Below are 27,979 nucleotides of genomic sequence, written 5' to 3' on the forward strand. Positions count from 1 at the left end.
TAATTTTTGCCTTGGCTACCCAGAGCTAAAGAAATTTAGAATCGGAAATTCTAGAACCACAGAATAGTTACGGTTGGAAGGAACATTAAAATTCATCCCATTCCATCCCTCTGCCATGGGCAAGGACACCTTCCACCAATTCAAACATTTGTGGAGAGCTGCTGTTTGAAATCAGGAGGATCTCCAAAGTTGCACCAGATAAATATTAAAATTATTAGCTAAAATTGTACGTGAGGTTTTTTCCAAGGTAACATCTGTTCATCAGCTGCTCCCACAGTTAAGGGAAGATGCTTATTTTGTACAAAGATGGAAAAATGACTAAGAATGGAAAGGCAGGAATACATTTCCATGATGGCAGCAGTTTGTATTCAATTGGTGAATAACTCAGCTCTGACACTTCGAAGTATTTGCGTTCATCACTATAAAATTGTCAGAGTTCCCAAGTAATTCATGGAGTGAGATAACAAAGAGGGGAGACAGAACATGGGATTCCTTATGCTGCACCCAGTTCACGATACACTTTTTGGGGCAGCAGCGCGTGTTTGTTTGAAGTGCAGCAGTTATCCCATGGGGTTTTCCCGGGTGTTTTCCCTGTGTCAGGAGTTGCACCCGGACGAGATCGACACGGACTCTGCCTACATTCTGTTCTACGAGCAGCAGGGGGTGGACTATGCCCAGTTCCTGCCCAAGATCGATGGCAAGAAGATGGCAGACACGAGCAGCATGGACGAGGACTTCGAGTCCGACTACAAGAAGTACTGCGTGCTGCAGTGAGCCCAGCTCCACAGGCTGAGGGAGAGACCCTGGCACTGCCCCTGGGGAGGCTGTGGCTGAGACAGGGAGCAGCTTGTGGTTGTCATTGGCCCCTGTGAGCTGAAAGCACAAAAAGAGCCCCTGGTTAAGCAGTTAATATCCAGTAGTATTGTTTTGTTCTGTTTTCTCACTACATGCTCGAAACGTTTCTGATGTTGGACATCTGAGACTGCCACTGGCCTTTAAATCCAATGGTTTGAGAAAAGCCAACTAGGACCAAATAAGAGCTAAATTAAACATCCAAATAAGAGCTAAACAGAGTAGTGTAGAGTTTACCAACTGTTCTAACACCCCCCGAGGCTCTCGTTAGGTTTAAGGTAACGGGGAAAAACAATTTATAGTGTTGTCTTTGGACAACATGATATTGCTACCTCCTTTTTCCTGCAGTTTTATTGCATTTTATTGGCAAAACAGGGAAGGCAAGAGAAGGATAAGTGCACAAATGGAAACAAATTATTGTCATGGGGAAAAGAAGTTTCCAGTTTTGCCACCACTAATGTGTGTCAGTTGCTTTCTTTCTGTATGTTGGGAGCACAACCAAATCATCATTTGAGAAGAGATTAATTTCTACACTTGAATGGTTTATTATACTTGTGTTTTTTCCACGTGTTGGCTGTGCAGATCAACATGTTTCAGGAATGGCTTTTCTGCCTGAAGAGTGCTGGCTCAAACTTTTTTGAGCTGCCTCAAGAAGAAACTTCAGGTTGGAGAGAGTAGTTGTGATTACACTCACGGTGTCTTAAAATGTGCACATTGCACAAAACGTTCCCAGCTTTTGGAAGGAGAGATGCTTGAGCTTATGTTTCATGACTGGTGTTGCTTTTGAAATTTGCACTTTTGAAAATGCATCTGATTCAATTGAAAGCCACCGTTTGTTTGGTTTTGTTGCTGTCGTTGTAAGGGCTCTGGAGTGAATGGCTGTGAATATCCACTGTGTATTTCAAAGGAAGAAGCTGTGGCTGTCCGGTAGCTGTCGTAGCATTCATGGATGGAGGATTTTTTTTTTTATTGGTTTCCTAACTCAGTTTCTTGTTCTCAAAATTTGGTTGCCTTTTCAAATTATCTTTTTGTTTGTTTGTTTGTTTGTTACACCAGGTTATGCAAATACCTGCAATTAAACCAGACTTTCCAAGCCCTTGCAACATGCTCTGTAATTCAAGGGGCTTCTTGCATGAGGGGAAGTGTGACTGAGTCTTAGCAGAGACTGGGAAAAAAGAGGGTTGTTTTTTTTTGAGCTGGCATTTCTTTAAACAGTTTCAGTGTTAAATTGTTTGCATATCTGAACGAAGATGCAATTTTTTCACTCTTTTGGCCTTTTGTTCTTCAGCTGAGCTTAAACAGCTTATTAATTTTGTTGTACATCATGTTCCCAGTTCTCTAGATTTTTGTACCTTCACTAACAAAACTGTTACTCACGTGGTTCTCTGCGATTAATGTTTGGATTCATTTTGGGGTGTTTGACAGGAATGCCAAACCTTCAGCAGTTCATAATTTCCAGGAGGATCTGGGGTGTATCCATTGAAGAAATGATATCAGCTGGTCTGGCTGTCTGCTCAGGCAGAGCCCTCCCAGCCTTTGGAGGTTGTGCCTCTTTGGGGACAGCAGATCTGTTCCAAAATGAGTCTTGTCTTACCTGTCAGGTGTTGCTCCTTATCCTCTATGGTCTTTTATCTTTAAAGTGGTCTGAACATTGAGCCTAAAGAAAAGCAAACATGACTAGTGAATTTCTAGGTTAGAAGCTTTTTCAACACCCACTTGTCTACTCCTCCCTCCGCAAACTCCATGAAAAGTGAAAGATTTTCAACTGATTTACTTTAAAATGTTTTATTTAAGCAGGTAGCACAATCTACTAATGTTATTTGATCTTCTGTGTTTGTTACATTGGTTGTAATTAATTTTTTTAATTAAATTAATTCAAGAATTAGTAGTAAATTTATTAAGTTAACTATTAACTACATTCACTTTGTAAATTATTGTATAAAACTTATTGACAATGCACTGACTTTAGAAATATGTTAATGTACATAAATGCCTTGTAAATAAAATAGTGTTGATGTACTGGAATATGAGCTGTATTAAAACAAAGGTATTGGTAATTGTATATGGAGTGAACCTGTTTATCTGTAACTATATTATTCAAACAAATTAAATACTGTGGATGCAGATGAAGTGTCACCTCTTGTCAGATAATTTTTAATAACTGTTTTTCTGCTTTGAAGTGTCTGTGCTGCTTCTATGAAGCTTAAATGCCTTTGTCAATCCAAAAGCTGAAGCACGGGTGTGCATCAAGCAACTCTTTGCAGCTTCTTCATTGTTTACAAAAGGTAAGCTGGGTATTTTGTTGATGATAATAACACTTATTACTTGAGAACAATCCATGGCAGCAGCAAGGTGATCCCTCAGGTACAGGAAGGCTTTGCTCTGGTGTCTGTGGACAGGATCTGCAGGTACCTGATGTGCAGCCCTGCTGCAGCCAGGGCTGTTTGCCCATGTAGCTGTGACTGCAGCCAGTGCTGGACACTTCCCCTGGGCAGGCAGGGGTGGGAGAGCCCTGATTCACTCACTCCCTGCTTTTCTCCAGGCAGGAAGTGGATCTGGTTGAGTTGGCAACCAGACCAAAGTCTGCACAGGGCTGATGTCAGGAGCACGCATCACCTAGGTTCTTTAGCTGGAAATGAACCATTGTTCTTTTTTTTACAGCCCTTGAAAATGCTCAGTGGGTATTTATCCAAGGATTAGCATCCCCAGGCTGTCTCTGGTTGGAATGGGAGTGTTGGTGCAGCACTGAGTGGTGACACTTTGCTGGTGATCAGCTCTCAGAGCACTGGTCATTCTTACCAGGTGTGGTCACCCCACTGCCTCACTGGGGTCACTGGGGCATTTGCAAGGTTGAAAATGTAATTTCAGTATAAAGAATATGGGCTACAGTACTTCCTGTCATGAATTTCCCTCTGTCACTTTGAGGTATTGAAAGGGGAATTTAAAAGGATGAAAAACTCTTAATTACCAAGAATGTTCATAGTGCTGCTGTCAGTGGTAAAGCTTTTATTGATTCAGTGCAACAGGGGACATGAAAGAGATGAAGGTGTGACATCCCTGCCCAACCTGCAGCCATGTGCTGCTGCTGGATCCCTTTGACTGCCCAGGTCAGAAGTGTGTGGGTCTCGCAGGAGGGCTCAGAAATGAGCAGAAACCCCACTGTTTCACTGCACTTTTGTGGGGTGGGAGCAGTGGGAAATGGGCTGTGCTGGGCTTCTCCCTGCTCCCTCGGTGTGTGTGGAGTGCTGGAGCACTGTCCTGCTTTTGGGGTGGGTCAGCCAGACTTCTGCAAACCTGGGGTGGCTTTTGGTGCTTCTCCTGGGAGGGAGGGGAAGGGCACGGCAGGGACAGCACCTCTTGTGCCAAACCCTTTTACTCCCCCCAGAGAGAGGGGAGGGATGGATGCACCAACCCTGGAGGGCCCTGCAGCCCACAGGAGGGACCACTGTCCCTTCCCTGCATCCCAAATCCAAAGGCATTTGCCATCCTGATCCAAAAATTGAATCCTTTCTGGAGCTGCTGTTCCAGCTCTGCTCCCTGCCCTCCTCTGGGCTGGCACAGGAGGCTCTATCCCTGCTTTTCCCTGTATCTAAATATCAAAATATCCCAGATTTATCTGTGATCATGTCCTGAGAACGTGCTGGGCTCCAGGCACAGCAACTGGCCCGGGGCCCAGAGCATCCACGTAGATATTAATTATATTAATTATACCTTTTGTTACCCTTTTTCCCTCAGGTCCAGTAAATTGAAGCAAGAAGTGAGTAAAATGCAGTCATCCATGCTTGCTGATTTATCGTTTCAGGAAAATAAAAACCTGTCAGGAGTTGGGGAGATTGTGCCTTTTGTTTGGGACAAGCCTCTGGCTTCCTCGATCGTGTGTAAAAGATTTCCTGTTTGTGAAAATGAAAAGCAATGTTTGATAAGGTCCCTTCAGCAAAATGAGTCACAAAGGAGAAAATAGATTAAGGATGATTCTGGATTTCATAGAAATTAAATTTCGCTGGGAGTTGTGAGCATAGAAAACCAATGAGGAAAACTTGTGGCAAAATACAGGTTTCATTTCTATTTAGGGCCATTTCAGACACACCTGCTGACTAAACCTCACCCAGCTTTTACCAGTGCATTTAAAACTCGTGGTGAGAGCACAGAGATGTCCCCAGGTGGGTCACAAGCTGCTTTGGGTGGTCAGAGTTCACGCACTTCCCTCCCCTGAAAAAAAAATAAACAGCAGCAGATGCTTCAGAGCCTTTGTCAGAGTGTTTGTGAGAGCTGGCAATGCAGCACTCGCTGTACTCTGATATTTTTTATCTCGGTGCTGCTGAAATTTTTTTCAGCACTAGGTTTTTATTGGGTGCAAAGTCCAGATGAAGTGGCTGAGAGAGCTGTGGTGTGTGATGACTTCTTTTGGATTTTGGAAATACTGTTTCTAAAGGCTGGGAGCATTCTCTGTGTTGTTTCTCAGCTCTCTGTGAGGTTAAAATCTTCTGATTTTCCCTGGTCCTGAACAGGGGAAGCACAGGGAAATCTGGGGCCCTTAACAAGATCTTATTTTGCATAGAACTATTGAATCCTGAGTTCTTTCTGACTCTTCTCCACCTTCTTACTCCCTCAAATACCTTACAAACTACATTGTACACCATGAATTTGAGAGGTTTTGGTCAAACTGAGGTTGAAGAAAGGAACTAAACCAACAAATAAATGTGACAGTTGGTGGTTTATATTCTATGTTTGCAGTCAATGCAAGGGTTTGAGGCAACAGGTTTGGTTCAGTCTTTACACCCCACAGAAGTTTGTCCAGGAATTGCTGCATGTCTGGATGATCTGGTTTAAAGTTTGCTGAAATGTGACATAGAAAGCAGAGTTTTAGGTGAAATCTCCTGTATGTTTAGCATGCAATGAAATTGTGCCTTCACCTAACACAGCATTTTGCTGGGAATAATAATTTATGTGTCTCATAAATTAACCTCGGCCTCCCGAGGAGAAGCTGCAGGAAAGCTGGAGCTGGGTGTTGGTTGGGAGCTGGAGAACAACAAAGGGAAGCTGCTGCTGCTGCTGCAGGGCCAGAAAAGGGATCCAAGAGCAGCACTGGCAAATCAAAACCCTTACAAATGGTGTTTGTACTGTGATGTTTGGAGTAGGGAGACAATGCAAGGAACAGGGTGATTACAGAGCTCAGCCCGGACATTGTGAGGCAGATCCCTCCTCCAGGGGCTCGGGTGACAGGGTGACAGCTGTCCCCTGATGCCTGGGGAGGGCAGAGGATGTGGGGGGCTTGTCCAGAGCAGCTGTGGCTGCCCCTGGATCCCTGGAAGTGCCCAAGGCCAGGCTGGACGGGGCTTGGAGCAGCCTGGGATGGTGGAAGGTGTCCCTGCCATGGCAGGGGTGGGATGAGGATGTTTAATGTCCCTTCCAACCCAAACCAGCCTGGGATGGTGGAAGGTGTCCCTGCCATGGCAGGGGTGGGATGAGGATGTTTAATGTCCCAACCCAAACCAGCCTGGGATTCCAAGAGAGGGAGGAGGAGTTCAGCAATGGGGCAGGATGAGCATACCCCAGAGCCACGCCGACTCAAATATTTATGAATACTTGGCAGCAGCAGAGCCATTAAATCTGGGCTGTGATGATCCCCCTCAGCTCAGTGCTGTCAGGACACAGCTGGGGCACAGCCCCAGCCCTCCCCAGTTCAAACCAGCCCCGGGGAACTGGAGAGATCAGGGCTGAGCTGGCTCAAGTTGGAGCTCTGCGCTCAGCAGTTCACGCAGCGATGATTTCAACCACGGCTCCGTGCTGGAGGTTTGCGTTGAGAGCCCCCAGAACAGAAAGGTGGATGAATTTTTGTTCTGTGATGCTTTCCTTCTGATATGGAATAAAAACCCTTTCAATCAAGGCCAGTCCTGTTGTACCCAAGCAGTGCTTGAAGGGGCAGGGGAGGATTGCACGCGGGAAGGCGCCGGTGCTGCGTGCTCGTGTTTGGGACCTTGCTCGGGAGCTAACGCCTTGGAAACGTTTGCTCTCCGTGTGGCTGTGCCTTTTTAGCTGCACCTTTGATTATATAAATGTTCCTGTTGAAAAGGCACACGCCAGGGAATAAATCTCTGGGCCCACAGACTCTTTGAGCACAGGCAGCCCCAGCATTTAACTGGTAACAAAGAGAGTTGGAGTGGAAGCTTTTTGATGAGGAGTTGGCAGCATATCAGAGGAGCAGCTTGGCCACGAGATGTGAGCAAGGATGTCACACTGGGTGTTTCTACTTCTTACCTTTCCTTCCAATTCCTTTTTATTTTTTTTTTCTTTAAATGATTATGAATGAATTATAAGAGAGGTGGTGATTGTTTTCAGTGTGTATGTGTTCAGATAGTGGCTCAGTTAAAAAGGACATTCAATTTGGATTTTAACATAATACAGAGATCTGGCTGCTCTAACTGCAGTTTAAGTAGTAAGAATTAAGAGTGATCTGCAGAATGATCAGCTTTTAGCACAAAATCTCTTGTTTAACTGATTTAACTGGGCCCAAACCTCTGGCTATAATTTGAGGTTTTCTTCCATGAGAGTGGCAGGTGCTGCCACACAGCAAAAGCCAAGTTGAGTGTGAGGAAAAGAAGAATTCAAATAAACAAAATACACTAAGGGATGGCTAAAGGGAGGTGGGGGATAGAACACAGATGTGAATTTCCCTTCTGAATATCTTCCCCTGCCTTTGGCTGCCGGGCTTTGATGTCGCAGAGCACAAAGAGACTCCTCCTGTACCTGAGCTCTGTGTTCCAGGCAGAGCCCAGCCAGGTTATAAATCTGAAACGTTGCACTTCACCTTTTGTGTCTTGCTTAATGACCTTTCAAAAATAAATGCAGGATGGCTGAGGGGAACAGGATCGGTGGTGGAAAAGCTGACACGTCCGCAACCTGAGCTCTGATCCCTCTGATTGCTCCGGCCCGTTAAACAAAACTTCTTTTGCTTTGTGCTTAAAAAAAAAAAAATTAAAGGGGGACAGGGAAGGGTTTTCTTAGCTGGGTTCTCTGTCTTAAAATGCAGCTGGAAAGTGCTTTACTGGGGAAATGCTGCATGGAGTCATTTGCCTACAGGACAAGAGTGCAGCTACCCATATATTAAAATATATTCTATCTGCTATTTCATTTTAATGGAAAGCTGTTGTTTTAAGGGGCTTCTGCCCCTTTGGAAGTGTCATCCTTCATTTCTCTTGCATAAAAATGATCATTTAAGAGCCTCATCAGGCTCTTGTTCCGTTTCCCACAGTACTAAATTTAATATGCACAGCGATAATATAAATAAATGTCTAAAACCTCTCACTTAAATCCATGAAAATGTAAGTTATCCCTGAGGAATGTCTTTCCATGAAATGTCCTCCACTTGAATGAAAGGAAAACTGCAGTTTCCCACCATTTCAGACCGGGACAATAATTTATTTTGGTGATGATTGTAGTGGATATTTTTGATTCATGCATACAATAGTAAAACTGACACTATTTTCTTTTGTTTGTGTATTTTGCTTAAAATAAAAGATTACTCCAAAGGAAGGCATTTGAGGAAGACTGCTTGCAGAGAGGGGCCAGATTTATTTTGGCTGCCTGTGCTGTCCTGTCGGCTGGGCAACAACCTGCACCATTCCCAGTCCTTCAAGCCCTCTCAGCCGCCTTTGCCACAATAATTTCCCTGCAGATTCCCTGCTGGAGCTCAGCTGACTGATGCTGACAATCTTTTCAAGCCACATCAAAAACTTTCCAGCAATTTTACCGTTTAGGATTCCCCAAATACCTGGAACACCAAAAGCCAATTGCGTTGTGGGCAGGTCACTATATATTATCTTTAATTTCTGCAGTTGTGCTGTGCCCTGTCTGGGATTTTATTTCTTTTGGTAGGGCCCTAATTGAATTTTTCCTCCAGAATATTGCTGTTTCCACCTAATCTCTGCCATTTCCTCATGTGCCTGTTTTTTCCCTGGCTGTGCATTCCAGCCTGTGTTGCACCCCTGGTTTGTTCCTTTGAGCAGCTGGTCAAACTGAATTTTGCAGTCCTTGGTGGGGATTCTGTTTTTAAAAGAGAACGGAAAAAAGGAGCAAGGGATGGGAGGAGAGGAAATAAATTCCATCTTATATATTTTGCTGGTTTTCTTCAGTAAATGAGTGGAGCTCATCCCCTCACCACCTCCCTGTGAGGCAGTGCTGCCAATCCCTGTGCCCAGGAGGGAGAATCCTCCTGTGGTTTCACTGAATTTCTGCCGGTGTCCCGAGGCTGAATCCTGCCCGAGGCCATTCCGAGGAACACACAGGGCAGGATTTTGATGTTAATAATCTTTATTTACCTGAGCCATTTGTAAACCCTGACCTGAGGGCTGCCCATGCTCCCTCATGGCCTTCGCTGCCACAGCCCCACGGCTGCAGCAGGAATTCCATCAGATTTTAAAAGTAATTGGACTGTTTGTGCTCTATGAGCTTTAATGCCCTTTTTTTAAGGAAGAAATCCATCAGGTTTCATGACAATGTGTGCCCCTATCTGTGGGATCATAAACCCCAAGGTCCCATTTATGGCCTGGCGGTGCCGCACGAACAAAGGGACAGCAGAACCTGTCCCAGGGGGGTGATGTGACTCCAGAGCCCTTTTTGCAGTGCTTGATAAGGCACCGTGTCCTTGCTAATCAAAAAAAAAAAAAATTGTTTAAAAAAAGGATGATAAAGCCCTTGGAGGAAATGGAGCCTTGGCAGTTTTTCTGCTCCCAACCTGCTCTGAGGGCTGAGCTCTCTCCACATCCCTGGGGCTCTCCCAGCTCCCAGTCCACAAAATGTCAGAGCTGGACCAAGGATCCGGAGCCCTGGAGTTCCCTGAGGAGGTGGGAATGAGTGGTGAATCCTCCTTTCCTCAGATGGGTCTGGCAGAAAGGGCTGCACAGAACGTGTGGCATCCTCAGCCACCGAGGGTCTCAGCTTCACGGGGAAGCTTCAGCACCTCCACAGTTCATTTGCTGTCTTTATCCTGCTCTTTTAAGACTTCAACTCGTTTTGTTTTCCTCAGGGAGGTCACTGCTGCTCTACCAGGATTATTCTTATGTTTCCCAGTGGCTGCTGGGCTCCAGGACATGAGCCATTATGTTTTACTGCCTGTGTGAAAAGCATTTTGTGTAAAGCTGAGAGCTTTGTGTACCACAAACTCCAATGACTGGAGGCTTACAGAGATACTGCACTCTTGATAGAGATTGTTTATGATTTATTTGGAGTTTAATCTCGACATCAGCACAATCAGCAAAATGCTAAAACTTCTCTGTCTTTCTTTCTCTCTCATAAATTCTTCATAACCACCCCCAGTCTGCAGACTCATCCATCAAGGTCTCTCAGTGTGCTGGGAACAGGAGCAGCCTGGCGAGGTGGGGAGGGAAGGGTGGTGGCACTCTAAAGGTGATTCCACTCCATGGAAACCAAGGTGGTTTTGTGAAGCAGTAAAAAGGAAGGGCAGGGAAAAGTTGAGATGGTTTGGATTATGGGGAAACAAAACTCATTAAAACAGCATCAGCTGTTTGGGTTTCTTTAACATTAAACTGTGTTTGAGTACTGGATGTCTAAATCACTTCAGAAGATGTTAATAGGTAAAAGGTAATGAAATAACCCAAACTGATTACCATCTTATAGCCTTTATGATATAACTTTAAATGCAAATTGCATTCAACTGCGAGAAGGGAAATAATGTGCCAAAGGCATTTCAATTAATTGCTCTAGTTAATTACACTCATAATTTTACTTGTGTGACTAATTATAATCAGCTTTTAGTGGTGTATATGGATTTATTTCTGATACTAAAAGCCCCAAACAGCAGGTTATTTTTAGGAAATGCATTTAAACCTTGTAATGAAAACTGCATGTTCCCATTCTTAGCAGTTGTCTTGAAGGAGCTGTGTCTGTTCAGGAGGAGTTTGGAGGAGATCAGGAAGGAAAAGTGTCCTGGCTGAGGTCACTGTGGCCCTGCTGTGCCTCCAGCTGGGATTTTTCACTGCCTTTTCCACAGGTACACATAGTTTACCAGTAAATCCTACATTTCCTTTCTTTAAAAATCCAATTTACATATGAATTTCTCCCACACAAAGCATTTTTCCACAGCCACCTCAGTTCCCAGGTAATTTGTTTTTCTGTCATTGCAGAGTTTTAAAATCCCATCTTATTAAAATCCCATCTTATTTTAGTGCTTTGTGGAAGAAAATCACCAAGTCCACTTTTAACTCTATCAAAAGGAGCCTCTCATCTCCAAGAGTACTACTTTTTCATGGAATAATTTATAGAATAATAGAACCATTTAGGCTTTAAGATCATCGAGTCCAGCTCTGATTTTTGGGGTGTTGCTCCTGTGCAATGGGATCCCCGTCCCTGGAGCAGAGGGGATCGATGTTACAACTGGTATTTATTAAACTCCACACTTACTAAACTCTAAAACCAGCCTGAGAAATTTCCTGTCTTCTCTGTATCCTTTTTTTTTTTTCCCTTCTCTTTTTTGACTACAGGTGGATGAATGGATTTTTTATGTGGATTTGCTGTGTGACATCTTTTTAATGGAGAGGGTGCTGGCAAGTGCTGTTTTCCCTGTGGAATCCACATCTGGCTGGGCAAAGAAGGACAAAGGAAAAACCTCTGTCCTTCTCCCCCAGCAGTCACAGAAAACTAATTTTGTCCAGACAAGTTCATTTTGAGCTGGTGTTTTGTCACGGGAGGAGCTAATTGTAAGTGGAGTTGCCAAATTTGTCAGAATTCTTTGTGGGTAATGTAAATACATTTCTAGTGAGTAATGGTTTGGTTTCCTTGTCTCTCTGTGCTTCCTGAGAAAAATGTTTTGCTGAGGACACATTGTATGAGGAATTTTTTTGTGCCTGTCCCTGCTGTCACCCCCTGCCCCTCTGATGACTGGGAAGGAGCAGTGCCTTCACGTCTCACACCTCCAGAGCTGCTCCCAAACCCAGGTGCAGCCCAAAGCTGGGAAAGGATTGCTTTTGGATGGGTTGTACAAACCCTTGTTTGTTTTATTTGTTTTAACCCCAGTTTTAATTGCCAGTGTTGCTTCATTTTCCCTGGGACTGCAGCTCTCAGCCCCACAGCCATCAGCTCTTGCTCCAACATATGTGAAATGTATCAGTGCAGTTCTGTGCTAACCCCAATGGACATGGGAAAATAATGTTCTTGCTGGATCCTTCCAAATGCTCCTGTTCCTCCCCCCACCCTTTCCTGTATCATGCCTTGGCTATTTGTCCTTCAGGAGTGACTGTCATTTCCTGGTGTCTTCACAATAAAAGAATTTCATGCCAAACGTCGCCGAGACAACATTCCTGAAAGCCAGCACCTCAGGTTACCTGTGCAACAGCAAATTGCTTTTCCATAACCATCCTCACAAAGCAAAGCAGATGTCCCACTCGAAGCCTTCTTGTCTTTTCCTGGGAATAGGGTTTTTTTTGGGGGTTGTTTATTCCCTGCTGGTCCTGTCCTTGTCACCTCCTGGGTGCCAGGAGGGGCCTGGGGCAGAGCAGAGGCTGGTCTCAATCCCTGTCACAGGAGCATTTCCCTTTCCCTTACTGCCACAGCACTGAGCTGCTCAGGGAAAACACTGATCCTTGTCCAGGGAGATTTTATTCCCACTGGGGCTGGTGCTGAAGAGCTCTCAGAGAAGGCTCACCCTCTTTGCAGCAGATTGTTTTCTTCCTTGTTTTAATCTGTTCCCTCGTGGCTGTGCCCTGTGATTGATCATTTATTATTAGCAATGAAAGGCAGCTGAGCCAGAATCCTGTGGGGTTTATCCCCCTGACCCCTTGGAGAGCTGCCTGTGAAATGAGAATTGAGGAAATAGCCTGAAGGAGAGGGATGGTGGCCCCTGCACACCTTGGTGGGTGCAAAAGGCGTTTCTCAGGTATCCAGGGAGTGCTGCCGTCGCTGCTTTGGGAGCAGGAGTTCCCTGGGCTGGGGCTGGGCAGCAGCTCTGCACACCTGGGCAGGGTGCCAGACTCCAGAAGCTGCTGAGTGCAGGTTCACCCTGTGAAACAGAGCCCTGAGCTCTGCTGACAGTGCAAACATCCCAAGGCACTGCACATCCCTGCCCCAAAAATGCAAACCCAGCCCTAAACCCAGCCCTAAATATTGTGAAGAAAACAGGGAAGGGGGGGAAATGTCATGTTCCTCTTCTGAAAGAGTTCACGGATTCCCCTTCAGCAAGGACAAAAGAAATAAAAACTCAGAACAATTCAAATATAGGTCTGTGGTTCACCTTTAATATTTCATTTCTGTTTGCTCCTCCAAAGATATTCAGTTACATAAAAATACAGTTAAAGTATTAATCTTTCCTTTAAACTTAAATAGCTTAATTTAATTTCCCATATGTTTTTTTAAAGCTTTACTGATTGATTAATATGAAAATAATTTCCCTGCTTTTGGTGAGCTGTGGTTGTTCTCATTGCCAGGATTTTCCTGAAAATATATAAAGTTATCTCTGCAAACATTGACCTTAAAGGAAAATACAAATCTGCTAATATGAAATCCTATTTTGGTATGGCCAAAATCTAAAATCCTAAAAGAAGCTGTAACATGTTATATGGCACTAGCCAAGGAGAAATATTATGTCCCTCTTCAGAGGGAGAACTAGAATAATACAAGGAAACCCCATTTCCCAATGTATTTTCTATAAGTAATGGGGTAAGAGCTGAAGGATTTGGTTCAAACCACAATCTTCTTGGCCATATGTGACTATTGCAGGTATGCTACTATAAAAAATTATATATATATAAAAGAAATATATTTATTTATGTATTTATATGTAAGAAAGAGCCATTTCTTGAGCTGTCCTATTTCATTAGGTAAATAACAACTACAAAGGATGATCAGAGTCTCCTGCTTCAGAAGCAGCCCTCCAAAGAGAGGGAATTTCCACAGATGTGCCTCTGGTCGGTGGGGATGAGCCTCCCTGCTGCTCCCCAGCACATCACATTGGCCATGGCATCCCAGAGAGAGGTGAATAAATAACAGAGCAACCTGGTAGCCCCAGCAGGAGATTGGCTGGAAGGAACCCAGTGTCCTTATCTGAAAATAACTGAGATATTCTGAAGGAAGGAGGGGGATTTATGTGCTGGGTGAGTGTCCCTCCCTGCAGGGGATGAGGGCTGTGTGTGAGCATTTATCTTTGCTCTGTGTTGTACCTTCAGGTAGGACGGTGTGGGGTTGGAGGAATTAGTCCACATTTCACTGCCAGGTTTGCAGTGCTGAATGGAAACGTGCTCCCAACCAACCCCGCCACAGGCACTTCAGAACAGATTCCTCTCCAAGGTTCTGTGTGCTGCTCCTTCCAGTGCTGCCTTAAAACTACAAAATAATCCAGACTAATGCTTTCTCTGAGTGTATTGGCTTCTCAGATTGAATTTTCATCGCTTTATCTCCCGGTTCCTTTGAGTTCTGGTGCTTTGGGTTTCATTGCTTTATCTCCCGGTTCCTTTGAGTTCTGGTGCTTTGGGTTTCATTGCTTTATCTCCCGGTTCCTTTGAGTTCTGGTGCTTTGGGTTTCATTGCTTTATCTCCCGGTTCCTTTGAGTTCTGGTGCTTTGGGTTTCATTGCTTTATCTCCCGGTTCCTTTGAGTTCTGGTGCTTTGGGTTTCATTGCTTTATCTCCCGGTTCCTTTGAGTTCTGGTGCTTTGGGTTTCATTGCTTTATCTCCCGGTTCCTTTGAGTTCTGGTGCTTTGGGTTTCACCAGAGCAGCACGGAAGCCCTTGGTTCACGTCTGGAGGAGGACAAGGCTGTACTGGGACAAAATTCACGAGAGGCTGAGACAAAGAACAGCAAAAATACCAAGAAGTGAAGGCCCAGGACGATGAATGAGGCGGGGAAGGCTCAGAGGGCCAGAGAAATGAGGGTGCAGGCCAGAGGCAGGGCCAGCAGCAGCCGCGCCATGGGCAGGGTGATGCCGGCCCGCGACCACAGCACCTCGCGCCCGTTCAGGGGCTGCACGGGTCGGAAATTCTCCATCATGGGCGTGGAGTTCTTGCCGTCAAAGTGCAGGGCCGCGAAGCGGGACAGCTGCAAAACACAACACGCAGTTAAATCTGCTGGCCGCAGGACGCCGCGGCTGCCGCGCCGCCTCGCTCGGCTCTCACACCCGAGGGTTTCGTGGGCGCCTCACGCCTCGGAGGAGAGGCAGAGGTGCTGCAGAGGTCGGCGTGGTGGCTCCTTCCAGCCTTGGCAGCCACGGGCACCTCCTCAGCGAGGCAGCCAAAAGCTCCGTGCAGCCCAAGGACTGGCCTGCCGCCCGGGCCCGGCCCCGGCCGCCGCGTCAGGGCAGCACGAGGCAGGAATTCTGTCCTTGCTCGGGCTCCTGGCTGCCCTCTGCCACCCTGGGCTGTGCTGGGGCACCGTCAGCGACTCGGGCCAGGCTCCCAGCACAGCCTGCGTTTGCCAAGCACTCATAGCTCCATCTCCTCTTCCTGCCTGCACGCCACAAATGGGCTGCCTGATGCTGATGGGCCCCAGGTTTGGGGTTGGAATTGCTGTGTTCTGCTGCCCTGGCAATGGGAGAAAAGCCGTGGAGCCGGGCAGTGAGCAGGTGGCAGCAGTGGAAGTGCTGCTGACGGAGCCCTGAGCTCGGGGGGGTTTCTTGGCTTTCCCCTCACGCCGTCATTTCCCCTTCCTGACCCTTTCCTGCCATTTTCTGAGGGATGACTCCACAGGGTCAGTCGGCCGGCAGCACCTTGGGGTGTGTGGGGAACGGGGCGCTGAGGTGTCACCCTGCGGGTGGGCATCCTGGGACACGGCACAGAGCCTCCAGGCTGCTCCTCTGCCACTCACCTGCAGCACGCTGAGCTCCACCGGCTTCTCAAAGACCGTCCAGATGACGCCCTGGTGGCAGTCAGGGCTGGTGAGGGACCCCTGGTAGCGGTAGTACCTCCCAAGGTCTTCCTCAGGTGGGAGGAGAGAGCTCAGTGGCAAAGGTTCCACCTTTACTTTATCCCCTGGAGAAAGCAGAGGGGAAAATCCCTTGTAATGCTTGTGGCTGCAGGCTTTACCCAAATTTATCCTCACCCCACACAGCTTGTGAGAATCCTGGCACGAGTGTCTTACCTTTGTATTTAATGTCCTTTAATGCGCTCAGTAGAGTTTCATAGTTTTTATTTTCTTCGTCAGCCTGAAAAGGAAATATTTTCATTCCGTGTAGCGTGTTTCTCTACAAGTGGTTGCTTTTAATCAGTGGTGAATAAAACAGAAAAGGGCCACAAGAAAAAAATAACAGCAAGCAGGATGTAGAAAAAGGTAGAGGAACTCAGTGCTGGCAGAATGCCTGCAGAAGATAGGGAGGTTAAATCTTGGGCTACCAATATTGACATAAACATAAAATATTGACACAATCCCTCAGCCAAAGTGCTGGCTGAGATTTGAGAGGGGCAGTTGCAAATTTCACTGCCTACCTTTATAAAGAAGGCCAACACAGCCAAACCATCTGGGCTTTTCTTGGCTTCTGTCACATCCGAAGCATCTTCCCTTATGTGGACGACGTGAAGCTGGAACACAACAGCCAAGGACAATTATTTCCACCCTCAGACCTCCCATGGGGAACTAGCCAAGAGATGTTGTGAGCAGAATTCCAGAGTTGTGCAGTGGAAGCCGGGCTCCACACGCAGTCCCACCTACCTCCATGGGGTATTTCTCTCCATCTATGCTGTGCTCTGAGCCAGGGAAGTTTCGTGGCTCACCTGGGACTCCCCAGTGCAAATGGAATTCTACTGCCTTGTATTTTATCCCCAGGCCTCCTCCTCCGACTTTAGGGGATGTGTCCAGTGCCACTTTAACTGGGGAAAAAAGCATAAATTGTTTTGAAGGAGAAGAGCAGGTCCTACCTTAACAGCATGTGAGAGCAGAGATGTTCTTGAGATTCAAATTTATCTGCAAGTTCTCACTTGGCTTTTCAGACCGAGTGTTCCAGAAATTCTGCTCTGCAGAAACTGAACTACAAAATCATGCCTGAGTTTAATTTGAGATCAGTTCTAACCATTATGACCTCTTAACCTCTCAGAAGACCCTATATTCCTTCACTTTTTTCCTAAAAAAACCCTCTATCAAAGTAAATTGAATCCCAGTTTATTTGGGTTTTAACCATTATTTTAATCTCCTGTTGTCTGCACTGTAACATTTCCTTTGGGCAGGGTTCAAAGACATTCTGTTTTAATTTAAAGTAGTGCTGCAATTTAAGCCTAAATCATACATATTTGAGATCTATGTTAAAATTTTGCTTTTTGCGACCCCCACGTTAAGCTCAGCACTTCTCTTTGCAGAGGAAAATTCTGGATTGCAGCCCCAGAGATTTCATTTCTGTTCTGAATTCTAAATGAACTTGGAGAGTGCATGAGTCATTTAGTTCCTTTGCTTTTTAATCTGTAAATGGATGAGTCAGACGTCTTTGTGGGTTTTGTTTATTTAGCTTAAAACCGTTGAGACTGCGACCTTTGCTATGTGCCCATCACGGAACATAATGAGGGTCTAATCTCACCTGCAGTCTCTAATTGCAACTGTAATTTAAGCAATGACCTCCTCATTTAGCACAGGAATTGGTTGCCCTTAGAAGGAAGAGATTTTAAAAACCCAGATTAAACCCCTAATCCTTATGCATGGCTGGGGAAGATGAGGAGCAACCCTTATAAATATTAATATTGATGTCAAAGGGACTGTAATTGGACATCCTGGAGTATTATCCTGTAATGGGAAAGTCATTAATCCATATATTAGTGAAAAGTCAAAACATTCCTTTTTCTTGTGGTCTGCCACGACAGCAATGTTTGAAATTAGAATTTGTAGCTGTTAAAATCTACCCAGCTGCCTTCCCACCTTTCTCTTTTAAATCAGGAAATATTTGCCACATGCTACTTTCTGCTTTGAGGATTTGGCAGTTAAAACAACCCATCCAAGATTTTAAAAACACCTACACATAAGTTAAAAAAAAAAAAAATTAGACTACAGGTTTATTTTTAAAGTTGAAATAATTGAACATAATTTTTTTTTTGGAGCAGCATCCTCAGTATTGTGAAGGAAGGTGGAGGAAGCGGAACAGTTCTAAATTACTGTTAATTGATTCAAGGTTTACTGATTCACTAAGTAGCTGATCAGCATCAGATAACGTCTGTGTGCAGAGAAAACAGGTCTGAATGTGAGAAGAACATAGCTCATTATTTAAAGAACTAATAGAGAATGACTTTCCCACAGCACAATTTCTCCAGCAGGATTCTTTGTGCAGAGGCAAGAGTTGGAAAGGACCAGCCCAGGAACGGAGTGGTTGCAGCAGGAAAAAGATAAAGTTCTGCCCAAATTATTGTCCTGCCCACCTGCCCCCAGCCCCGGGCTCTGTTGGGTTCTGTGGCACCTCCAGCTCTGTTTCTGCACAGAAATTCCTGCTGAGATGTCCAAAAAACCACATCCACAACCCCAAAACTTGGCCATTCCCACAAACTTCCCATTAAAATATTGACGCCAGAAGGGTCCCGGGAGTTTCCCTTCTGGGGCAGAGGGGTGGGATCTCCCTGCTGGGCTCCAGGGGATGCCCAAAACCCAGCAGCAGGCTGGTACCACTTGCCTGTGTGCCCGTTGTTCTCCAGGTCCCACTTGGCAGAGCCCTTGACATCGTACCCTTCAAAAGCCAGGGGCTTGAGGCTCTTGTCATAAACCACATTTCGGGTGACAATGTTGACGGGGGACTGGCTGTCCCCTCTGCACGCCGCGTTGATGTTGTGCCACTGAGCGGGATCTGTTCAGGGATGAAGAAAATCTCTTTATTTTGCTCCCCGTAAACAGCAAAGCCTTAAGAAAGCCAAACCACCCAGCTGAAATGTGAGGCATCACCCCAACTCCTGGGGTGATTTTTACATTTGTGTGCTTGATTTTTACATTTGTGTAGTATTTGATTTTTACATTTGTATATTTAATTTTTATATTTGTGTAGTATTTGATTTTTATATTTGTATATTTAATTTTTACATTTGTGTACTTGATTTTTACATTCGTGTATTTACATATTCACATTTATTTGTACATTTCTACATTATCCTTGGTCTACACAAAACGAGAAATTACCACAAACACTGAGCTTCAAAATACCCTGTTTGGCACTGACATGGTCACAAATAATGTGTCCACGGGCCATTAAAGGCTGAGGGCTGTGAATTTTTTGCATGATTTCTCTCAGCAGCCCCTTTGCAAAGCAAAAAAAATCACCAATGTGATTGGAAAAGTAAATTGCTTGGCACTACCTTCACACTGTGGCTGCTCACACTTCTGGGACCGATAGCACCAGTGGCCCACTAAAAAATAAAACAATAAATAAAACAGGTGAATGAAAATCTGTACCAATGATACCCCCAAAAAGCAGCAGGGAAATGGGTTGGCAGCTCTGGCCTCTCTAGAGCTCCTCCTGATCTCTCATAAATCACTTTATAGCCATTAATATCCCCCCAAAACTTACTGGCAGGAATTTTAAGGACATCAGGATTCTGACTGGGTTGCAATCCTAAAGAATTTGATTTTCAAACCTTGGCTTCCTCCTAAAGAATTTGATTTTCAAACCTCGGCTTCCTCCACTTCTTGAGGCAAAAGTTCCACATTTGAACATATGCGGTGTTAAAGTAAATTTCCTTTTATCAGCTCTGCACCTGCCAGCCTCTCACAGACGTGTAAATTCACTTATGCAAGAGGATTTATCTCAGCCCATTCCAGGAAGTCCTTTGAAGGTTACCTGGGGAAGAATTCTGAGAAATGAAGGATCTCCCTCCCTGCAGCACCTGGAGCATCTTTGCTCTGGCTCAGTTGGGTCCTGGCCCCCAGGGATGGAGGCAGGTTCCTCAGCAGAACATCTGAGCTTTGCTTTCCCATTGTCAGAAGAAACACAAACTCCAGAGGACAAGAGCTGATTTAACTTTATGTGTTTATCTGGGCAGGAAAGCAGGATTGTTTCGTTTATCCCAAGTTGCTTCAGTGGCTCTTTATTTATTCTAAACTTTAAATTGACTTTGACAGGGGTAGTTCTCTTTGGCTATTTAACTTCAACCCATAACAATTCAAACCCTCTTATAATGATGATTAATACCACATCTTCTGTTTGCTTGTGATTAGGAAATTATAGACATTTTAATAAATGGCTAATCAATTTTAAGGATAATTATGGAGGAGCCCTGTCACTTGACTGGTAATTACCTTAATTTGTAATTTATAACACACCTGCTGGAAGGCTTTTAACACCTTTATCTTGATATCAGTGGCATAACAATACATCCATCTATTAAGTATTTAGGAGTTAGAAATAGAGAATTGTTGTAAAACCTGAGCTGCTGTGACACAGAGGGAAACCTCGTGGCAATTATTATAACCTTAAAAAAATGTCTTTCACAAAAACAAAATTTCTGCTGAAAACTACGAAGTGTTGCCTCACTTTGTTGTTTAGCAAGACAGGGAAGAAACACAAACTTTGTGTTTTCTGTGTGGTTAGAACTGCAGGGATTTCTATGTTGTCATCCAAAAACTGGTTTTGATGAGGTTTTATCCTTTTGGCAGATCCCTAACACGCACAAAACTTCATTTTCCAGCACTGATTGTTGCTTTTTTTATCTTTCCAGGACAGAGCTTTTCCTCATCCCCACTGGGAAACTGCAGAAGTTCCAAGCACAGGATGCCACCGAGTGCCTGAATCGATATTTTAATCAATAAATTAAAATGATTAATTTTAATTTCTTGCAGAATGCCAGCTGAGCTGATCTCCTCACTGCCTCCACCTGTGTTTTCTGCACAGATCAAAGACTCCAGGTGAGGCTCTGGCAGCTGCTCTGGGGTCAGTGTGAACTTTTAACAATCCCCCAAGCCTGGGGTTGGGAGTTTCTTGCCAATTTACACACGAAGGAACTTTCAGGTGTGAAAAAAACCAGCAGGAATAACCTGGAAGGATGTGCTGCCAAATCTTTGGGATGGAAAGCAGAGGGGGAAGGTGAGAACTTCAGGCTGGGCAGTTCCAGGAGGTTTTACAATGGGATGGGAGCATCAAAGCATTTCTGCAAGATAAATCTGATTTTTCAGGCGCTGGGAGCCAGGGCAGCAGCTTCAAGGCTGGGGAGATTTTAAACCTCTTCCCTGGAACCACCAAATTCCAAGAGAGCCACAGGGGCAAGGGGAATTATACCCAAATTGTGCTGGTGGTGGTGCTGAGCAGGGCCTGTGTGCCAGGGGGATGAAAATGGGTTATGTCCCACCCTTCCCCAAGACAGAAATCATTGAGTTTTTACCCCCTGGACAGGGGTCTGGGAAGCTGTTTTATCAATCATCTTTCTCCTATATTTCATTATGGATTTATCTTTTTTTTTTTCAGTGGTTCTGTGCCATCAAATAAACTTGTTGCAATCACGCCTCAGTAAACTGACACTTGAGCACGCCACAGATCTTCCAGCCTGGGCAGCAAAATGATGGGGAGAAAAAGTTGAACAAATTAAAGTTTCATTTTGAAAATCCAGCCCTCAGTGGCTGCAGCTGCCTCACATCCAGCTCTCAGGAGTGTTAATAATTAGCATCTGATTTTTGCACCTTTCCACCAAACCCCCAGTGTCTCTGAACAAGGTAAGGATTGTGTTTTCTACAAAGTCCTGAGCACACTTGTGGTTGGATGGTATCAGTGAAGTAGAGGAGCACATAAATCCAGCACTTCATAAGAAAAATGTCCTTGAAGCTCTTAAACCTTAAAGAACGAGCTAATTAAACATCACAGAATGCCTGAGCAAACAGAGGATTCATGTTTAGTGTGAATTAGGGCTGGTTTTTCATTTGTGGTTTGGGGTTTTTTCTTGTGATTGGCAGCAATGGAACATTGGGGAACAGGAGCCTTTGTGTGGGTGCTGCTCAGGAGGAACCACAGAGTCCCCAGGAGGAAAATTTGGATTTGATCTGAGTGGGAGGGGAGCCTCCCTCCCTATAGGAACCTTGCATGACAATGGCTCTTTCTTCCCCTGAGCTCTGGGGCTTTCTTTGCTAAGCAAGAAGGGAAGATCCTTGTCACATGCAGGCACCTCTCTGTGGTTTTAGCCAGGATTCTGTCCTCAGGCACATTGTCCAGGCCACTTTTAATTATCCAGAGGCTCCTGCCACTTCCCTTGGAGGACTTTTCCACAGTGCATTAGCCCACGCTGTCAGGAAATGTTTCCTATTTAATAGCTTACATTTTCCACTTCCTTATCTGCATCCCATCACTCCTAGAAATATCACCGAACCACCCTAAACAATTCTTTTCCCTCCCTGGTGTTTACAGCATCCAAACAGTTCCCTCTTCATCTGGAATTCCTGTCCTGGCTCCATTCATCTTTTGTCCCCTCTGACAACCGTGCCCTTCACCTTCCCTCTGTCCCCCCTCCAAAATCTCCCTCTGAACCCCCTTTTTTGTGGGCTCTGGGAGCCCTCGGATCCCACCCTGCTCTGCCCTTCCACTCACACCTCAGCTCCCATACTCTCTTTCCTGCAGTTCAATTTATTGCTGGAAAAACACAGCAGAAAGTGGGGTTTTCAGTGGTTTAGGGAAGATTTTTGGTTTGTTTTTGTGGTTGAGGTCCTGAGATGATTGCTGTGATATACAGATATAAAAATATATAAATACAAATATAAATAAAAATATTGATAAAGATGTAGATATGCACATCTGGACTTACTGTATTATCAATTATCTCTTTCTCTTATGTTTTATTATGGATTTATTCTTGATTTCAGTGGTTCTGTGCTATCCCACAGGTGTCACCTTGACTTTATTTGGTTTAATTTAGAGTAAGGCTGGACAGGGCTGGCTCTTCCTCCACAGAGTTCAGGACAGTTAAATTTAGGGAGCCTGTCTTGGCACGTGAGCAGTCCCACTTATCTCTGCCTCTTCCTCCTGGAATTTACAACTGGTTCCTGCCCAAAGCTGCTTCTTGGCAGAAAAAACAATACAAATTACGTATTGTTTTCATTTCATTACAAACGCTTCCAATTGTTTCGGCTATCAAGCCTCGTTTGGAAGCTGGAGGCCAAAAAAATAAATAAAATATTCCTGCCCGGTGAGAGGGGAGGTGCTGCTGGCCAGGGGCCAGGCTGGAGCAGCCCTGCCAAGGTGCAATTGTGAGATCTGGGAAAAGACCCTTCGGCTCTTTGGACCATGCTCAGATTGTCTGAATTCCACAAAAGTTCCCCAATCTGCTCTGTCCCACTTGGAGCTGCTTGGTGTGCTGGGTGAAAATGCCATTTAACCTGTTCCTGTGCACTCAAGGGTCACTAAAACGGGCTAAACTGCCTCAATTCCTGCTCCTGATTGAGTGCCTGGGGTTTATTCAGCTTCTATTTTGCTGGTTTTATTATTATTATTGTGGGTTTTAATATTATTTTTGCTGGTTTTATTAACGATATTGAGCTTCTGGGAGTGTGAATGATCTTTTTGCCTGGGACAGCAGGAATGTCCTGTGCTGATTTTTAATTCAAATCCTTTTTCTCTTTCACCTGAGTCCTTTTTTTGTCCCTTTAGGCTCCTGTCCCCCTTCCAGCCATCCTGCCTGGCCATTCCCTGTTTTCCTGGGGGTCCCAGAGCTCTGCCATCCTCATCCTCAAATCCACCCCCAAAATCTGCTCTCACTCTTTTCCACCAAAATGGCAAAAGCTGGGTTTGCATGGGATTTATTTTTAGGTTTGCCTTGTGTTGGACTCATCCTATTTCTAGCTGGCTTTGTGAAACTTTCTATTTTTAGTGCAAAAGACAGAACAAAAGCAATTGTTATCTAAGCCTGTCTTTCTAATTAATGGGCACCAACTGAGCATATAGAGAATATTTATACCTTCTGAAGCATTATACATCCTCAGGAAGCCCCAGGCAGCCCCTTTGAGAGACAAAACCAGTTCCAAAAGTTCACCTCGAGATCTGTGTGTCCCTGCAAGGCTGGTGGCCATTCACTTCTCTTCACTTTTCACCTTAATTTGATTTTTCCCTAGGGATGCACATATTTATGCAGGTATATTGCAGGAGATGATGGGCAGCTAGCCTGGAAATCAGCTTTATTGTGGTGGGGAAGCCTTGCAAGGCAGCACATCTGATGTTTATAATTTGCACACATAAATCACAGGCTGGGTGAGGCCTTTGGAACAGACACGAACTGCAGGAAAAGTCCAAAGGGAATCGGGGATTCTGGATATGCAAACATCTATTAACATCTGCAAACGACTTCCTCTGTGTCACAGAGCAGGGGAAGGTTTTCAGCTGTGACCTGTGGTACTCTGCTGTAGATAATGTGCCCTCAGAAATGTCCTGTATCAAAGGCAGGAGCTGCAACAAAAAAATCAGTATCCAGGGCTAAGGTGATTTCCTCCTGTGAGAGGTTTCGCCTGGCTTTCTTTAATAAAAATGCAATTCAGAATTATTTATTTTAAACTACTTTTAAAATTGCATTCAAACAAATCACTTGGTAGCTTTGCTGGCCCTTTGCAGCCTTTTACAATGAGATTTTGATGGCTGATCCTGAGGCTAAAAATATGACTAAAAATCTAATAACAGGCCAGTGGAGAGATGCTGGAACACCACAGAGCATCCCCTGCAATGCCACAGGCAGGGAAAAGAGCCTGCACAGAGACACACTCTGGGCTTTGCAGCTTTGCTAGGAGAGCTCAAGGTTTGTGCTGGAGTTTTGCAAGTGTCCAAGGCTTTTCTGCTTCCAGCATCCCAGTGGGAGAGCCAGGAGCATCCATGGGGAAATCATGGATAAAACTGAGCAGGATCATCCTCGTCCCTGGGGAAGGGGCAGCTTGGATCCCGACCTGATGGAGACCCCAGGGGTGACCTAAACCCCTCACTGGGGTAATTCCATCTTTCCTGTGGCTCACTGCCTTTTCTCTGTGCTCCAGGTCTTAAATTGCATTTATTATCCTTTTTTACTCAGCTGAAAATGCAACTTTTCACCCCAGAGCATGTCCAAGTGCGCCAGCATCCCGAATTTGGCAGCTCTGAAATGGATTTGGAGCCCAACCATAAATCTGTGTGCAGTCCACACCATTAGAACTGGAAAGGGAAGAATCACAGAATATTTTTATTTTACTTTATTTTATGTTTTGTTTTTGTTTTGTTTTGTTTTGTTTTTTTTTAGCTGCTGATGGAGCTCTCAGGGGTATTTTGTACCTGAATGGCCCCGAGGGAACCCCAGAGTGAGAATTGATGCCAATGTCCGCATGGTTATGTAAATTTAATGTTTGTGAAGGGTAAAAGCATGTAAGCAGAAATACAGAAAATCAGAGGGATCTGATCTCATCTAAATTAGAGGAATGTCCTATCAGGCATCAATCTTTTGGAGCAGCAGAGCATGGACTGTGGGAGATTTGTCTCCTCATGGCTGAGTCTTGCTCTGTGATAAAGCAAAAGGTTAAAACGTGCTGGGGTTCATTCCATTCTCCCTGAATAAAGATAATTTTCAGTGACTTTGCTGTAATCCCACCCCAGAGCTGCTGGAGGGATGGAGGGATGGATGGACAGAGGGATGGATGGATGGATATCCCTCACTCTCACAAGTTTTGGAGCATTCCTGCTGGAAATTGCAGACACTTTTGTCTCTCTTTTCCCCAAAAACAGCCCCAGAGGATCCCTGAGCTCTCGAAGGAACCAGACAAGAAACCTGAGGTGGATCAGTGCAGCTGTAAATGGAATAAGCTGGGACCTGGATGAGCCAGAGGATGAGGCTGGACAGAGGTTTGGGGGTGATGTTTGGTCCCTAGGCAGGTGCCTGCACCAGCGTGCCTCAGTTTCCCTCTCCTACAACAGGGATAGTGTCCCTCCCTTCCTTAGAAAGCCCTCTAGGACTGTTCATGCTGGTTTCAAGCCACAGGTGCTCTGCTGTTTGACAGGGCTGGCAGCAAGTTGAGATTAGCAATCAGGGCTTTGGCTGGCTCAGGCTGCTGAGCTGTGAGCTGGGCTCAGTGAGCTGCTCCGGGCACATCACCCAGGCTGGTTCTCACAAGTGGCAAGGCAGGAAGGAGAGCTTTATTCTTTAAAAAAAAAAAAAAGATAACAAGAAGGAATACAACAAGGAGGAATTTCAGCTGGTTCTCAAAAGTGGAGTTTCTTGAAATGTGTTGGCCTTTAACTTAATTAATTGTATCCTGTGGAGCTGCTGCCTGAGGAGAAGTTTGGAGAAGGTGTAGAGAGTAATTTTCTTGTGTATTAATGATTGTGAAATTTGGTCCATACTCAACGAAAAACATGGTAATAACCGGGCTAGAGGGGGCAAAAATCACCCACAAATTATCATCTATGCATTCCCTGTGTTATCTCCTTCTGATAGAGAGGTAAACCCTAATTATTGACACCAATCTAATCAAGTCACAAGGGTTTTCTGGCCAGCCTTTAGGTTTCCCTAACTACCAGGGCAGTAAATTTAGCACAGCATTGATAACCAGGATCAATGGGAGGCAAACCCCAGGGGCAGAGTTTGGAAAAGCAAAAGCTGTTTGTGTTTTTGTGTTTACCTGGCCCAGGTGTGGGGAGAACAGGGGCTGAGCAGAGGGAAGGGCTTGGAAGGTCAGGGAGGAATTTGGGGAAGCCAAGCTGCTGAGGGAATTCATTCAGAGCAGAGAAAGAAACCCAGGGAAACCCTCCAGGATTTCTGAGCAGCTCTGAACCTTGATCTGCTTTAACACCATCTCCCTCCAGCAGCTCCCAGGGCAGCACTTCCCCCTGATAATGCTGGAGCCCTTTTCTCCTCCCTGCACTCTGCTCTATTTTGCTGCAAACAATGGACCCTTCGTCACTTTTAAGAGCTGCAGTGTTTAATTTCGAGGCTCTGGGCTGGTATTTGCATAGGAAAAGGGATTTATTCCGTGCTGCTGGTTGAACAGAAGCAGGGGGGAAAATACCTCCTGCATTTTTCAATACTAATTATAGATCACAATTTAATTGAGCCATCCTAAGTGCACAGAGTACTTATAGTGCCCAGGGAGCAAAAATAGATGGGGCTGCTGGGCTGATGCAGCAAAGACATATTGTTCTTTCTCCCTCAGCAGAATTTCATCTTGGATCATACACAGCAAAGCAAAGGGAGTAGAAATTTCAAACAAGCAATTTCTTTCAAGTTTAAAGGGGTTTTAAAGATAAAGAAATTAAGTTTTGGTATCTTAAATGCACGTACATAATAAAATACAGAGATCAAGTCAAAGCTCATTGATTTTTCTTGGAGGAGGAAGGCAGATAGAATCTCAAAAGGTGAAAAGAAACCCCCAAAGCACTCATTCATTCATGAGAAAAGCCTGTCCTTGATATTTTAACACAAATAATAAAAGGCAGAGAAACAAATAAATCATCCTTCATTTACCAGAGAGAAGAATCAGAGAGCCTGCACTGCATGTCCTGATAGTCAGAAACAAATCAGAAATAGGAGTGAGCTTAAGGTGGGGTTAGAAAGAGCAGGGAAGGACTTACCTACTGCCTCTGTCTTGAGAACGTGCAGGCAGGACAGAGCAAGGAGCAGCAATTCCATTCTCTAGCTTAAATAGGCTCAGTGTTGAAACCAGAATTGATCAGACTCCTCGGGATGTGATCATATTTCTGCTCTCAGTTTTATACTGGAGTAAGTAGTCCAGGACAGACCTGAAAGCCATAGCAGGAAGGTGAACTCCTCCCCTTTGTAATTTCTCCAGATTTGCCCTGCTCCTGATTTGCCTGAATTTATTCATTCTTCAAAGTGGATGGCAAAAGGAGTGAGGCTTTCTGGCACTGAGCAAGGAGCCTTTAGTGAAGAACTGAGGCTTTGCCCAAGTAAAATGTCACATTTTTATTTACTGGGAGCTTTTCTCCTGGCAGCCTCGTGACATTCAATTAATACGTGTGTTAACGTTTCCTTAAAACAAAAAACCAAAAAAACCCAGGGAGACAAATAAAACCCCAACTCCCCCTCACTTCTACCCCACAGCTCTCCAAACAGGATTGGACTTGATTTGTGGGACTGGAAAATGGGAATTCCATGTGCAGCAACAGGAAATGTTAATTAGGTGACATAGAACACCTTACGTAGGCAATTAAGCAACGATACATTTTTTAAATAATGCTTTTTCTCAACTTTCTGCTGCTGTAGAATGATAAATACGCAGATTTTTTTGG

The 27,979-nt window shown here is 44.9% G+C and overlaps 2 protein-coding genes across 4 annotated transcripts in view; one reads left to right on the forward strand and one right to left on the reverse strand.

Annotated features, from left to right (window-relative positions):
- The window catches only part of USP32 (ubiquitin specific peptidase 32), a 61,678-nt gene extending 58,702 nt beyond the window's left edge, over positions 1–2,976 (forward strand). For all 3 annotated transcript variants that reach the window (XM_077787575.1, XM_077787576.1, XM_077787577.1), the window contains exon 34: positions 601–2,976. In XM_077787575.1, the coding sequence (XP_077643701.1) occupies positions 601–774 (174 nt within the window). In that variant the 3' untranslated portion in view covers positions 775–2,976. The remainder of the gene's footprint in view (positions 1–600) is intronic.
- Positions 2,977–13,078: 10,102 nt separating this feature from the next.
- On the reverse strand, positions 13,079–27,731 carry CA4 (carbonic anhydrase 4). Its single transcript, XM_021524977.3, has 8 exons — positions 27,302–27,731; positions 19,107–19,157; positions 18,434–18,604; positions 16,501–16,658; positions 16,278–16,370; positions 15,934–15,997; positions 15,661–15,824; positions 13,079–14,895 (listed from the first exon to the last, which is right to left on the reverse strand). Exons 1-8 carry the CDS (start codon positions 27,357–27,359, stop codon positions 14,710–14,712), a joined length of 945 nt encoding a protein of 314 aa, XP_021380652.2. The 5' UTR covers positions 27,360–27,731; the 3' UTR covers positions 13,079–14,709.
- Between the last annotated feature and the right edge of the window lie 248 nt (positions 27,732–27,979).

Source organism: Lonchura striata, chromosome 20 (genome assembly GCF_046129695.1).
Source record: "Lonchura striata isolate bLonStr1 chromosome 20, bLonStr1.mat, whole genome shotgun sequence".
Classification (NCBI taxonomy): Eukaryota; Metazoa; Chordata; class Aves; order Passeriformes; family Estrildidae; genus Lonchura; species Lonchura striata.